Here is a 12,414-nt window from a genome sequence, read left to right on the forward strand (position 1 = left end):
ATGCACTTCTGTTATTTTTGCAATGGAAAATATCAACATTCTTTCATAGCGGCATTTCCATAGTGATCTATAAAAAGCCCGTGCAGCATAGGCTAATTTCTTCATGTTGTTGCAGGACTCGCGACCATAACTTTTTGCACGAGATAGGAAAGTACGCGGAAGTATCAACAACACGTTTGTACCTCCCTGTCAGTCAAAGCTAATAAACTTGTCAGTTTGCAAGTCATGTAGCCTACATTCGCCGGCTGTTGAAAGAAAAGTTTGTCGCTGATATGGACGGACACACACCTGGAGAAACCGTGGACATGAACTCGGGTGAGAGCAATCATCCACAAGCGATCGCCCGCACGCTATTTAGCCTATATGTAATTTCTAGCATTTTGATCTGATCACACTGTTGTTTCGCAGCGGCTGTAGTGTGTCGTCGTGCTTGGAACGCAGTGGATCCTCGAGACAGGACAGCGATGAAGAGTCCCGCACAGAATGTGATCGTTCACCACACGGCGCTCCGGTACTGCTCGTGTCCGCGCGACAGCGTCTCTCAGCTCGCGCACATCCAGCGCATGCACATGCAGGAGAGGAGCTTCGACGATATCGGTTATAAGTAAGATGTTAGAACACTACATTTAACTTCTGACCTAATCTAATAAATACAAATGTTTGTAATTGTTTTGCAGAACTAGGCTTGTATAAATTTTGTTTGGACGTCAAATGGTAATTCCATGGATTCATGAATAAATTGAGCATGATATGGATCAATGACGTGACTCTTTTTTTGCTCCGGTCAGACAATTTAAATGCGATTTAAACTAAAACAAACAAAAGAAAACTGTAGGACGTTTTCTATGATGAACACGTTTAATTTTCTGAATGATTTTTGATTTTATTCTCTGAATAAAAAAATGGGTAGCACTTTATTTTACAGTCCTGTTCCCCATGTAGCCTACTTCCTACTATGTACTTATTATAGTTATTGCAATAACTGGGTAATAATAACTGGGTAATAATAACCGTGAACCTATAAACCTATACCCATGTAGTTACATTATATTTACTTCCCATAGTAGGCAGCTTTCTTAGGTAGCCTAATTACTTGTAAGTGCACGTAGCCTACTGTAAAATAAAGTGCAACAAAAATGTCTTGGTGGTGTAGCCTAACTGTCAGGTTATACCCAGCTAACAAAAAATATATTCCAAGAACGTTTTGCTAACGTTCCCATTAAGTTATGAAATGTTGCCTGAATGTTCAAAACGTCCAGTTTTTTAATCGTTTTAAACGTGTTATAGCCTACGAACGGTAAAATAACATTCCATATGACCATTTTGCAAACATTATGGTACGTTTGAATGTTCTCTGAACATTCTGAAACAAATAACATTTAAAAAAAAACAAAAAACAAAACATTAGATAGCGTCCAACTAAAATCTTTCAGAAAAAAAAAAAGTTCCATGAACAATGTGTAAATAATGTTTTTGTTCCAACATTATTAACTTTAAACAAACGTGCTTTTAATTTTACTGGAAGAACTCTCTCGAAAAACAAAACAAAAAAAAGAATTAATTGACAGAAATTCTGTATTTATTATTAATTATTATTAAAATTATTATTAAAATTATTATACATATTCACCAAATCTAAGTCAGGGAGGTGTAACCTACATGCAGGAAGCCATTTTTAGTCATGTGACAAGAAAACCATAAAACAAAAAGGTGCCCTGTGGACCCTTATGACTGTCCTGTTTTTTTATAATCACATATTTTCATCTTTCTATAAAAAGGCATGTTTTGTCCCGTTTCAATTCTGCTGTCATAACCGGACTGCCTCTAGTCTATACATTAATGATCGATTCTGTGTTCCTCCAGCTTTCTGATCTCTGGAGATGGGGTGGTGTATGAAGGGCGGGGATGGGGGATTGTAGGGGCCCATGCAAAGGAACACAACTTCTATTCTGTTGGCATCGCCTTCATGGGTAACTTCAATGGTGAGAACACCACTACCTCTATTATTACATTCATTTTCATCTTATATTTATTGTCTGTTTACACTATTGTGATATTTAGTGGTTTTGTAAATGGAAAGAGAAATCAACATGCATAAGAATTGCATAGTAATGAAGTACTGAACCACAGTTCACACATCATAAAGAAGATATGTTGTATTTTCCATTTGTCTGTAGATGATTTGCCCAGTTCTGCATCACTGTCTGCTCTGCTGAGACTGCTGCACTTTGGAGTGCTTCACGGTCATGTGCACCCTAATTTTGTGCTTGTGGGACATAGAGACATGGCAAAGACTGAGTGTCCGGGCGAACATTTATACGCTCTGCTACCAAAACTAAGAGACCAATTACGAAACCAATGATGACTGCGCAAGTTGCATTAAACCCCTGTAGTGTATGCAGCACTGTGTGAATGTGAAAGTGTATGATAGGTTTATCTGTGTGTGCCTTGTGGAAGTCTCTTGTGAGAAATAATGATATAAATTCAATCACAACCAGTTTGGAAGAACGACATAATTAAGAGTCGTCAAACATGATCCTACTGAAAAGAAAATAAATTCAGAAAATGTAAAATTCTGTTTATCCAGTAAGATCCATGTTAAGAAGATTCCTCTGGTAAATCCTACAAATCCTATTAGCATTCCTTTATGGTTTTATGATATATTTTACTGATTCAAATTATTTTTTTCTTGACTACAGTACTTGAAAGCTACAAAATCATGATTATGGTATGTTTTAATTGATCTGCACACACACACAAACACACACACACACACAAAAAAACTTAAAATGGACTGTAAGTGACGTGCAATATTTTAGTACTCTGGCTAGTTGTAAACAATGTACTGTATATGCAAATACATTTTTAATGGCTAAAAGAGATGTACTTGTGAGCTCATGCATTGAAAAGATTTTTTATTTCTTCCAAAAAGCAAAAGCAAAGTTTTAATGTCATTGTGTCGGTTTTTATCACTAAACTTTTATTTGTTATTACTGTTTGCCTTTCTAATTTATGCACTTCTTATTATGCAATAATTAGACAAATATGTAATTATTTTACTTTATCTGTTGTTTAGTACTTGTATTATTTACTGTAACTTGGTCCCATTATATAATAAATGTCTTTAACTATCATTTAAATTAATAATTTGATAGAATGCACTTACTGTATACATATATGTTACTGTAGGCTACTTATACTTAAAAAAACATGCATGTAATTATTATTTGTTCAAGTATAGCTAATTAAACTGAAAAATAAACTGTCTGCACAATGCCACTAAACATCTAACAGTTTAAATTTGAAGAAATTTCTTTAAATGTAACATTTTGCTTATAATCAAAATGTAGGTCCACTTTATATTAAGCGCCTTTAACTACTATGTACTAATATTTAAATGAATCATTTGATTCAATGCACTTACATGTTTTAACAATAGCAGCATTGGTAACATTTTATTTTACAGTGTCCGTTACATATGTTACATGTACTTACCATGGTAATAACAGTCAATGATGCATACATGCCCTCAACCAAACCATAATCATACCCTAACCCTGTTGTTAATTAATATTACTCAGTACTTTAATATATAAAATTACACTGTAACAATGACACCTTAAAATAAAGTGTAACCGCAGAATAAGTATGAACACAATAAGTAGCCTAAATAGATAGGCTATTTTTATGTAGGCCTAATGACACCTAATATAAAGTTTGACCTAAAATTCCAATGCATGAACTGGTACCATATGAATAGGCAGTTTATCTTGTTTAATTTGATATATAACTAACATGTAGCCTTTTATCTATTATGTAGGCCTAGCTAAATTAAGTTCATGCGCAAAATTTAAAACGTCCATGTTTTCTAATGTTGTCCAACTCACTCCGATTATGGGGTAGAATGTAACCACAGTCGGCCTACCTTGTACTTGACATTAATTTACAGTTTACGAATGAGTATATTTCAAAACAACGTTAATTTGAAGCACACAAATATGGGAATATTTGATCAAAGTTTGAAGCACATGGCGAAAAAAAGCACTGAGTTAGAGACGTTAAAGTGTTTCTTTTTTTTTGCGCGGTCCGTGAAGGACACGCTCCTCTATGGGTTCATCCTCCAGAGATTAGGTTCATGTCCATCCTAAGCTGTTTGTTTACTCACATCTCCAAGTGTTGTCGTATATCAGAACTCCTTAGCATAACGTCTTTTTGCCTCACTCGCTTCTGACAGGCATTCAGTCAGATGAATGTGTAAACAGAAGGGCGGTCTCAGGTGAGAGGCTTGAGTTTCACCGGCTTTCGAAGTGTTATAATTGAGCCTTCGAGTTCATTGATCAGTCAGAGAGATTGGCTGTGCCGGAAACTTATCAGATCTTTTTGTTTTTCCGCAAGCGTTTGCGAAGAATGGACGGGCTCTTTCTAGGTTTTTTTCGAAACTTTTAAGTCCTGTTGGACACCTTTAGGAGCGTGTTTGTATTGTTAAACATGGAGGAACTAAAATCCCCCGTGAGTTTTTTCCACAAGTCGTCTTTCAGCATCAGTAGTTTACTGCTCCGACACGAGCGCGCGAGGAGCGACTCGAGCGCCGCGCCGGAAGCACCGCGCTCTCGTGCCGCAAAGCCACCCATCGCGCGCTCCCATCACCAGCAGACAAATGACGGAAAAGACAAGCCGATTTCAAAGCGGAGCGAAGCGAACAGACCGGATATAAAAGAGTCTGGGGGAGATGGAGAGCAAAAGTGTGAAGGAACAGATGGACAGTCATCGGAGAAGAAGAGCAAACCCGATAAGCCTCCGTTTAGTTATAACGCGCTTATCATGATGGCCATCCGCCAGAGCCCGGAGCGACGGCTCACCCTCAACGGCATCTATGAGTTCATTATGGGCAACTTCCCGTACTACCGAGAAAACAGGCAGGGTTGGCAGAACTCCATCCGGCACAACCTGAGCCTCAACAAGTGCTTCGTCAAGGTCCCGCGCCACTACGACGACCCGGGAAAAGGCAACTACTGGATGCTGGACCCGTCCAGCGACGACGTGTTCATCGGCGGAACCACTGGAAAACTCCGGCGCCGGTCTACAGCCGCGTCTCGAGCCAAGCTGGCCATGAAGAGAGGCGCACGGCTATCCTCCACTGCCGCCAGCGCAGGACTGGCATTCGCAGGCTCGTTTTACTGGCCCGTCCCGCCGTTCGTGACTCTCCAGCATCGTCACCCGAGCTCCGCGGCTCACCACAACAACTACGCCGCCGCCGCTTCGGTCCTGTCCCAGAGCTCGCGCCACTTCAGCTCGGTCGGTCCCGCTGCGGAAAGACTGCTTCTCCCGTCCGCCCAAGAGGCAGCTTATTATGGAATGGGCTGTGAACAGATGACCTCCACCTCCTCCTTCTCCACATCTGCTTCTGTGCCTCTGCCTCTCTCTGCTCCCCGCTCTTTCAATTTACTTTCCAATCAGTCCAGTTACTTTTACTCTCACCAGGTGCCTCACACAGCGGGACTGTCACCCTGGTCGCAGGAGGAATCGTACCTCTCCAAAACATCTCCTTCTGGACAGTTATTCCCTGGAAAGCCATCTCCTTCTTCTGAATACATTGGAGGACTATGTTCAGACATTCCCAGTTATTTTCCTCATTTTAACACAGCCAGCTCCATGCACTGAACATTTTCAGCTTTTTGAAGAGTATAGACAAGCAGTTCATGTGCAATCTTTTTATCCATTATTTAATTTCATGTGAGGCCAAATATTTGTGGCCAAACCAGTTTTCTTTTGTAATATCCAGTTGTTTACAATAGTCACCACAAAAAGGAGTTAAGCAAATATTTTTATGCACATGACGGCTGAAACGTGCCGATCTGAAAGTCACTTCTAAAAAAGGGAAATAGCTGAGGGAAACAATCATGTTTTGTTCTGACCACATATGTCTCTTTTTTTATGTCTGCTGGTTTTTCTTTATATGTATGATACCAAAAAGAAAAGATTAACTGCATGATTCTGCCCGGTGCTTTTTCATAAGATGTCTTCGTGTTGTTCAGCATTTACAGTCACTCACATAATCTTAATACTGTAGATATTTGTCTAAGAAGAAGCCTACAGGTCTTGGCCTGTAATTTTGACCTGGCCCAAACATGTATCCACTCAAAGGAAATAAATGTTTTGGAGGAACAGACCTTGTTCATGACAATTAATTGTTTTTGTTTTTTTTTTATGAAAGAAATCTCCTACTGCAATTTCCAATTTGCAGAAGGGTGATAACATTTCGATGTAATTTACAATAAGGTTTCATTTGTTAACATATTAAAGCAGTTAACATGAACTAACAAAGAACAATACTTCTACAGCATTTATTAATCTTAGCTAATGTTAATATCAACATTTACTAATACATTTTTAAGATACAAAAATTGTATCTGCTAACATGCACTTTGAAGTTGAACTAACAAGGAAATTTTTATTAAGTAACATTAACAAAGGTTAATAAATACGTAAAAATGTATGGCTTATTGTTAGTTCATGTTTAATTAACTTGTGTTAACAAATGAAACCTTATTGTAAAGTGTTACCAACTTTTCATATATTCAAAATGTGTATGTAAAATATCCTTTATTAGTTTTCAATGTGATTTGAAATTTTACTTATTTTTGCTTTCAATTAACAACATCCTCCTTATAAAAATATGTGAAAATATGTTCATTTAATGTTTTTACTCTTTTATTATTTTTATTTTGTACGGCACTTTGATATTCTTTGATTCATAAAGATTAGAACAAATAAAAGCCCATATTGTATAATACAAAGCTGGAGTTTGAGAGTTCCTATGCTTAATAAACCTCGTCTCATCAAGATTATCCATATATTCAACAATGCAGGGAATTTAGAGCAGGCTATACGGCCCATGATTTAATACAAATTGAAATGTTTTATGAAATGGTTTATGTGTGTATTCAATGATATGCAGATACATATCTGATTAGCCTTCCATGGAAGAAATATGAAAATATTGTACAGTGCTTTGTTTTTCCACATCTTTGTCCCCTCTCATTCACTCACACACACACACACACACACACACACACACACACACACACACACACACACACACACACACACACACACACACACACACACACACACACACACACACACACACACACGTCTGGTGCACTATCTTTGTGAGGACTCTCCATAGACATAATGGTTTTTATACTGTACAAACTGTATATTCTATCCCCTTACACTGCCCCTATCCCTAAACCTACCCATCACAGGAGACATTCTGCATTTTTACATTTTCAAAAAAACGAATTCTGTAAGATTGATAAGCTTTTGTACCCATGGGGACCTCAATTTAGGTCCCCACGGTGACACGAGTCCCCATGAGTCTGTGTGCATTCAGGTTTAAGTCCCCACCGGGGTAGAAAAACATGTCCACACACACACACACACACACACACACACACACACACACACACACACACACACACACACACACACACACACACACACACACACACACACACACACACACACACACAGAATGTCTGAGGTCTCTAGAGTGCGATCACAGCCTCAGCTCAGTAATGAAGTGGGTCTCCTTTTTCAAATGGCTGAGGAGGGGAGAGATAAAAAGAGATGATAGAAGGAAATTCAGAGAGAAAGAGAGAATCCAACCACAGCACGCTAGAAATAAAAATCACGTTCATCAGATTACACCACTTCAAATAGACACAAGTGGTTTTTCACATTTGTACAAGCTGTGGTAATTGAGTGAGCTGGATGAAAAGGGTTGCCCTTGAACTAAGGAAACCAGTGAGTCCAGATTTCACCTCGCTGAATGACCGATCTGAGCAGACCTCACGTGCCCTCGTCTGAGCCATCAATGAGTCTTTTCCAGTTAACATATCTGTTTTAAAATCTGTTTTCTTGCATTTGTCTTGATATTGAATAGCAAATTTCTTTTTTAATTAGGTGATTTTATATTAAACCTAATAAAAAAATTCTTTGAGTGATATAATAAACAAATTGTTACACTTGAGGCCTACTATGTAATTTAATTTATTATTTGAGACAATGCAGTATTGTGTAAAATGTTTTCACATTGTACTTATATTTACAAAAAATACCTTCATGTTATTACAGCTGTAACAATATACACTTTTGAGCCTTCCCTAGTTCACCCAAATATTAAATTCTGTCAATAATTACTCAACCTCATGTCGTTCCAAACTGGTAAGACTTTCTTCAGAACACAAATGAAGATCTTTTTAATGAAATCTGAGAGATTTCTGTTCCTCCATCGACAGCTACGCAACTGCCTCAAGAAGTTCATAAAGAGATTGTAAAACTAATCCAGATGAATTGAGCGGTTCAGTCAAAATTTTCTGAAGACACTCAACCACAATCAACAGACTGAATTCAGGCTTTTACTCACATATTGATCAGCGAACATAAACAGAAGCTCAACTGAACCTGCTTGAAGTGCGAGAACTAACCTCACTGGTTCTTGCAGAAGCTCAAACATGCTGCGTAATACACGAGAATGAAACTCATTGGTTCTCACACTTGAAGCGAACATGCTTGAGCTTCAGTTTAGCTTAAGATAAGATATGACAAGACACACACTTGCACAATTTCCCATCAAAAACACAACCATCCCGTCAGGTATAAATACACTTATAATAGGCTTACCATAGTGAACAAAAACACTTTTTGGAAGAAGGATATATGATGTTTTGACTAAATATTGTTTATTTGGTACAAAAAAGTTACATATAGTGTACATATAGTTACAAACACTGTTTGCAATACTACAGAAACACAATAAGTGCATTGTACCTATAACAATTATTATTATTGTTATTATTTTATTTACATGATTTACTTATTTATTTGTTTTGACATAAGTAGTTAAAGACACACCTAATATAAAGTGGGACACAGTAAAACATGTTATGTGCTACTTAAAAGAATTATGATAACAATATTACACATCATATTTTTGAGTAGTTTTTAAGGCTTGATTTCATAAAAATGACAAGACCCATGATTCATTTTTTTACTGTAGCAGCACAGTTATAGTTTCACATTATATCTCATTATACAATGTTGAACTTCACCTCACCTCTCAGTATCACCTGATATAAAGAGAGGAACACACAGATGTGTGAAGACGCCTCTCAAGACAGGTTTCTGGAGCCTCTTCTTCATCAAACAAAGAGAGCTTTATGAGGACACGATGCTATTTCACCAATCTCACACACACACACAGGCGACTTCAGGCGTGCTTCACTGTAACCTTACTGGAAAACTGTTGGCAAACTACAATCTCTGATGCAAAAGATAACCATAATATTGATATGACTGCTGAGTAATCGTGTAATTAGTCTGCAGGGGAACGAGAGCCGGATGTGAGAGTAGAGAGAGTGAAAGGAAAACAAATAGACAGGTGAAGAGATGCCCAAAGGCTGCTGTAAGTTGATACTATTTTCCTTTAATTTGTGTAATAAATAACATCCTCCCTTTGACAGGCTTGACTAACGATTTCTACACCCCTCGATCACACTATACGGCCTACAAAACAAACAGCTGAGATATAAATCAGAAACTTTTGAGCATGTGCTTCTCCACGTGATTCCCTGAGGCTGGAATATAAGGTGTCCACTGAAACCTGCTGGTGAGACCACACACACACACACACACACACACACACACACACACACACACACACACACACACACACACACACACACACACACACACACACACACACACACACACACGTCTGTCGTTATCTTTGTGGGGCTTCTCCATAGATGTAATGGTTTTAATATAAATAATGGTATATGCATAAATTCTTTAATGGCTACGATTTTGGTGAGTCTGCAGTATAATATAATATAAAAATATATTCTAATCTGTAACAGTGATCTAATGTGATGTTTCATGGAATTTTATATTTTTTTACAGTTACAGTTTTTTACAATTGCTATGACAGTTTTTTCAATACATTTAACAAGTTTCCTAAACTCTTAACGCACCAACACACCTAAAACACACAATTGGCAAAACGGTTAATTTCATGCTCAAAATCACACATTGTAAACTAAACTCCAAAACTAATTTTCAAAATACAATAATACACTAACACAATACACTATGTCTAACAAAACACTGCAAACATGTTTCAAAATCAAATAATTATTCAAAGCACTAACACATGTTCTCTTCCAACAGGAACATTTAGTCAATCATAACACAATGACAAAAAAAACACTATCATCAGCTGAAATTACAGAAACTGCATTATTTTATATGTGTCAGTTCTGCCCTTATACAACAGACAGTATACTGTATTGTACCGATCATAGATTGTGTTTTGCACTGCAGTTTTTTTTTTTTTTTTTTTAAGTCTCTCTACATTTTTGTTTTGTTTGTAATGTAAATGCATGCATTTTGTTGTTGTTGTTTTTTTTGCAGCAGCAGCAGAAATTCAATACAACAAAATACTGTAAATGACCCTTCTTAGAGTAGCTTTATAGAATGTATGGTTTATGAAAAAAAGAAGACAGAGACAGAATTGCTGCAGTAACAGCTTTATTTGCAACAGGACATTTCTGCAAGATAACAAAAATATGCATATAGCTGCCATTTACAGTATTACTGTATGTGAAAATACAAAATATACAAACAGAAAAAGCCATCTTCTAATCTGCCCGGTCTTCTGCATTTGTCCACGTTCTCATCCACATCACACCTGATATCTTCCCTGGCAAGGCATCTTGGGAAGAATCTTTTGGCATGCCTTATCCTGGCAGTGTTCAGCTGTGATGTCTTGGTATACAGCATCTTTTGCATACAGGAGGGACATTTGGTCCTGTGGACTATGGTCAAAAACCTTTCATCTCCAGGCTGAGAAAACTCCTCAATGGGGTTGAGGAAAGGGAAGTAAGGGGCAAGGAAAATGGACATCATCCTCTGATGGGCGTCAAACCTGGCTGTGACGGGAATGGTGGAATGCCACATTGTCCCATATTTGCATAACTTCAATCAGCTGTTTCTCACTAGCAATGGAATAATGTGAAAATACAAAATATACGAACAGAAAAAGCACCAGAAGAATTAAAAAATATTTTTTTTTTTAAAAAGAGTCATCTTCTATTTCCATAATTCAATCAGCTGTTTCTCAGTAAGAATAGAATAAAATACAGGGGATATATTTGTGTTTCAATTCACAATATAAACAGCTGTTTACCTTGACTTTAGCCTGTAAGGTTAGGTTTAGAACATGGTGTTATCTGTTCTGACATACAGTGTTAAAGCATTGGTAAATTTGGCAGTAAAAATCCATTGTTTTGGTCTTGTTTGAGCTTGTGTGTAAAAGAAGTTCAAGCATTTTAAATTTGTGTTAATTGTATGCATTTTGTGTTAAAGCAACAAGAAATGTGTTAATGGTATAGCTTACACAGACGGATGTAGTGCTAACTGTGTTAAGAGTTTTGGAAAATTGTTAAAAGTATTGAAAAATCTGTCATAGCAATCGTAAAAAACTGTAAATGTACAGCTTTTGGAAAAAGAACAAGTCTTATAATTTACAGTGAAAAACTATAAATTGACGTACCCAGAATTCTCTGTGTAACAGAAGCTGTTTCATTGAAATAACGGTTACTTTTTCTTATCAGTTATGTACATTAGGGTATTATGTTACATCTTATGTTGTTTAATGAATGTTTATTGAATTATTTCCGTGCTGTGTGTTGCCATGATGGTGTTTAGTATTTGTGTGTATGGCACTGTGCACTTTCTATATTTTAGTTAGTTGTGATGAACTTTGATTCATCATGTGTCCATCTGTATTTACTACCATATTTTTTACAGTAAATTTCTGGCAACCACGGCTAAAAAATTTTTTACTGTAAAGTTAACAGAACTGACTAATACCAAGCTCAAACATTTAATAATAATTATTTATTTTTGTAAAAATAAATAAATAATAAATAAATAAATAAAATAAAACAAATGTTTATGTATTATTTCCTCAATTAAGGATGCCCATAGATGTCTTAGAGGTCTTGTCAAAAGAGGTCTAAAGCACAACTTAAAGAGGTTTTAAGCACAACTGCACTCTGTTTTCTGTTTATAAGGAACACTTGTAAGACTCCAAAGATGCATGGTGGAAGTCGAGAGAGAACCCAGTCTGGAAGGAAGGAAGTGATCTGGAGAGGTAAAAACATAAGCCGATGTACTTGAATAACTCTGGGCTCGGTGTGTATTTCCTAACCATAGTTAAGCTTTGTAAACCAATTCCACAGACATGATCCTCAAATCTCCACACTATAGGGTGCGATTATCCCGAGCAAACTCACCAACCTGTGAAATCACATGGGTGGGATTGTGCTCCGCGGGCGCCCGCCTGTC

At 37.1% G+C, this 12,414-nt stretch overlaps 2 protein-coding genes across 2 annotated transcripts; both read left to right on the plus strand.

Annotated features, from left to right (window-relative positions):
- Nucleotides 1-3,133, plus strand: pglyrp5 (peptidoglycan recognition protein 5). The gene is made up of 4 exons (XM_082181524.1): nt 1-315; nt 409-604; nt 1,864-1,982; nt 2,178-3,133. Exons 1-4 carry the CDS (start codon nt 273-275, stop codon nt 2,360-2,362), a joined length of 543 nt encoding a protein of 180 aa, XP_082037650.1. The 5' UTR covers nt 1-272; the 3' UTR covers nt 2,363-3,133.
- A 619-nt stretch (nt 3,134-3,752) lies between these two features.
- Nucleotides 3,753-6,167, plus strand: foxg1c (forkhead box G1c). Its single transcript, XM_082181523.1, has one exon. It carries the CDS (start codon nt 4,489-4,491, stop codon nt 5,659-5,661), a length of 1,173 nt encoding a protein of 390 aa, XP_082037649.1. The 5' UTR covers nt 3,753-4,488; the 3' UTR covers nt 5,662-6,167.
- The last annotated feature ends 6,247 nt before the right edge of the window (nt 6,168-12,414 follow it).

The sequence above is a fragment of the Leuciscus leuciscus genome, assembly GCF_965113295.1.
Source record: "Leuciscus leuciscus genome assembly, chromosome: 10".
NCBI classification, from domain to species: domain Eukaryota; kingdom Metazoa; phylum Chordata; class Actinopteri; order Cypriniformes; family Leuciscidae; genus Leuciscus; species Leuciscus leuciscus.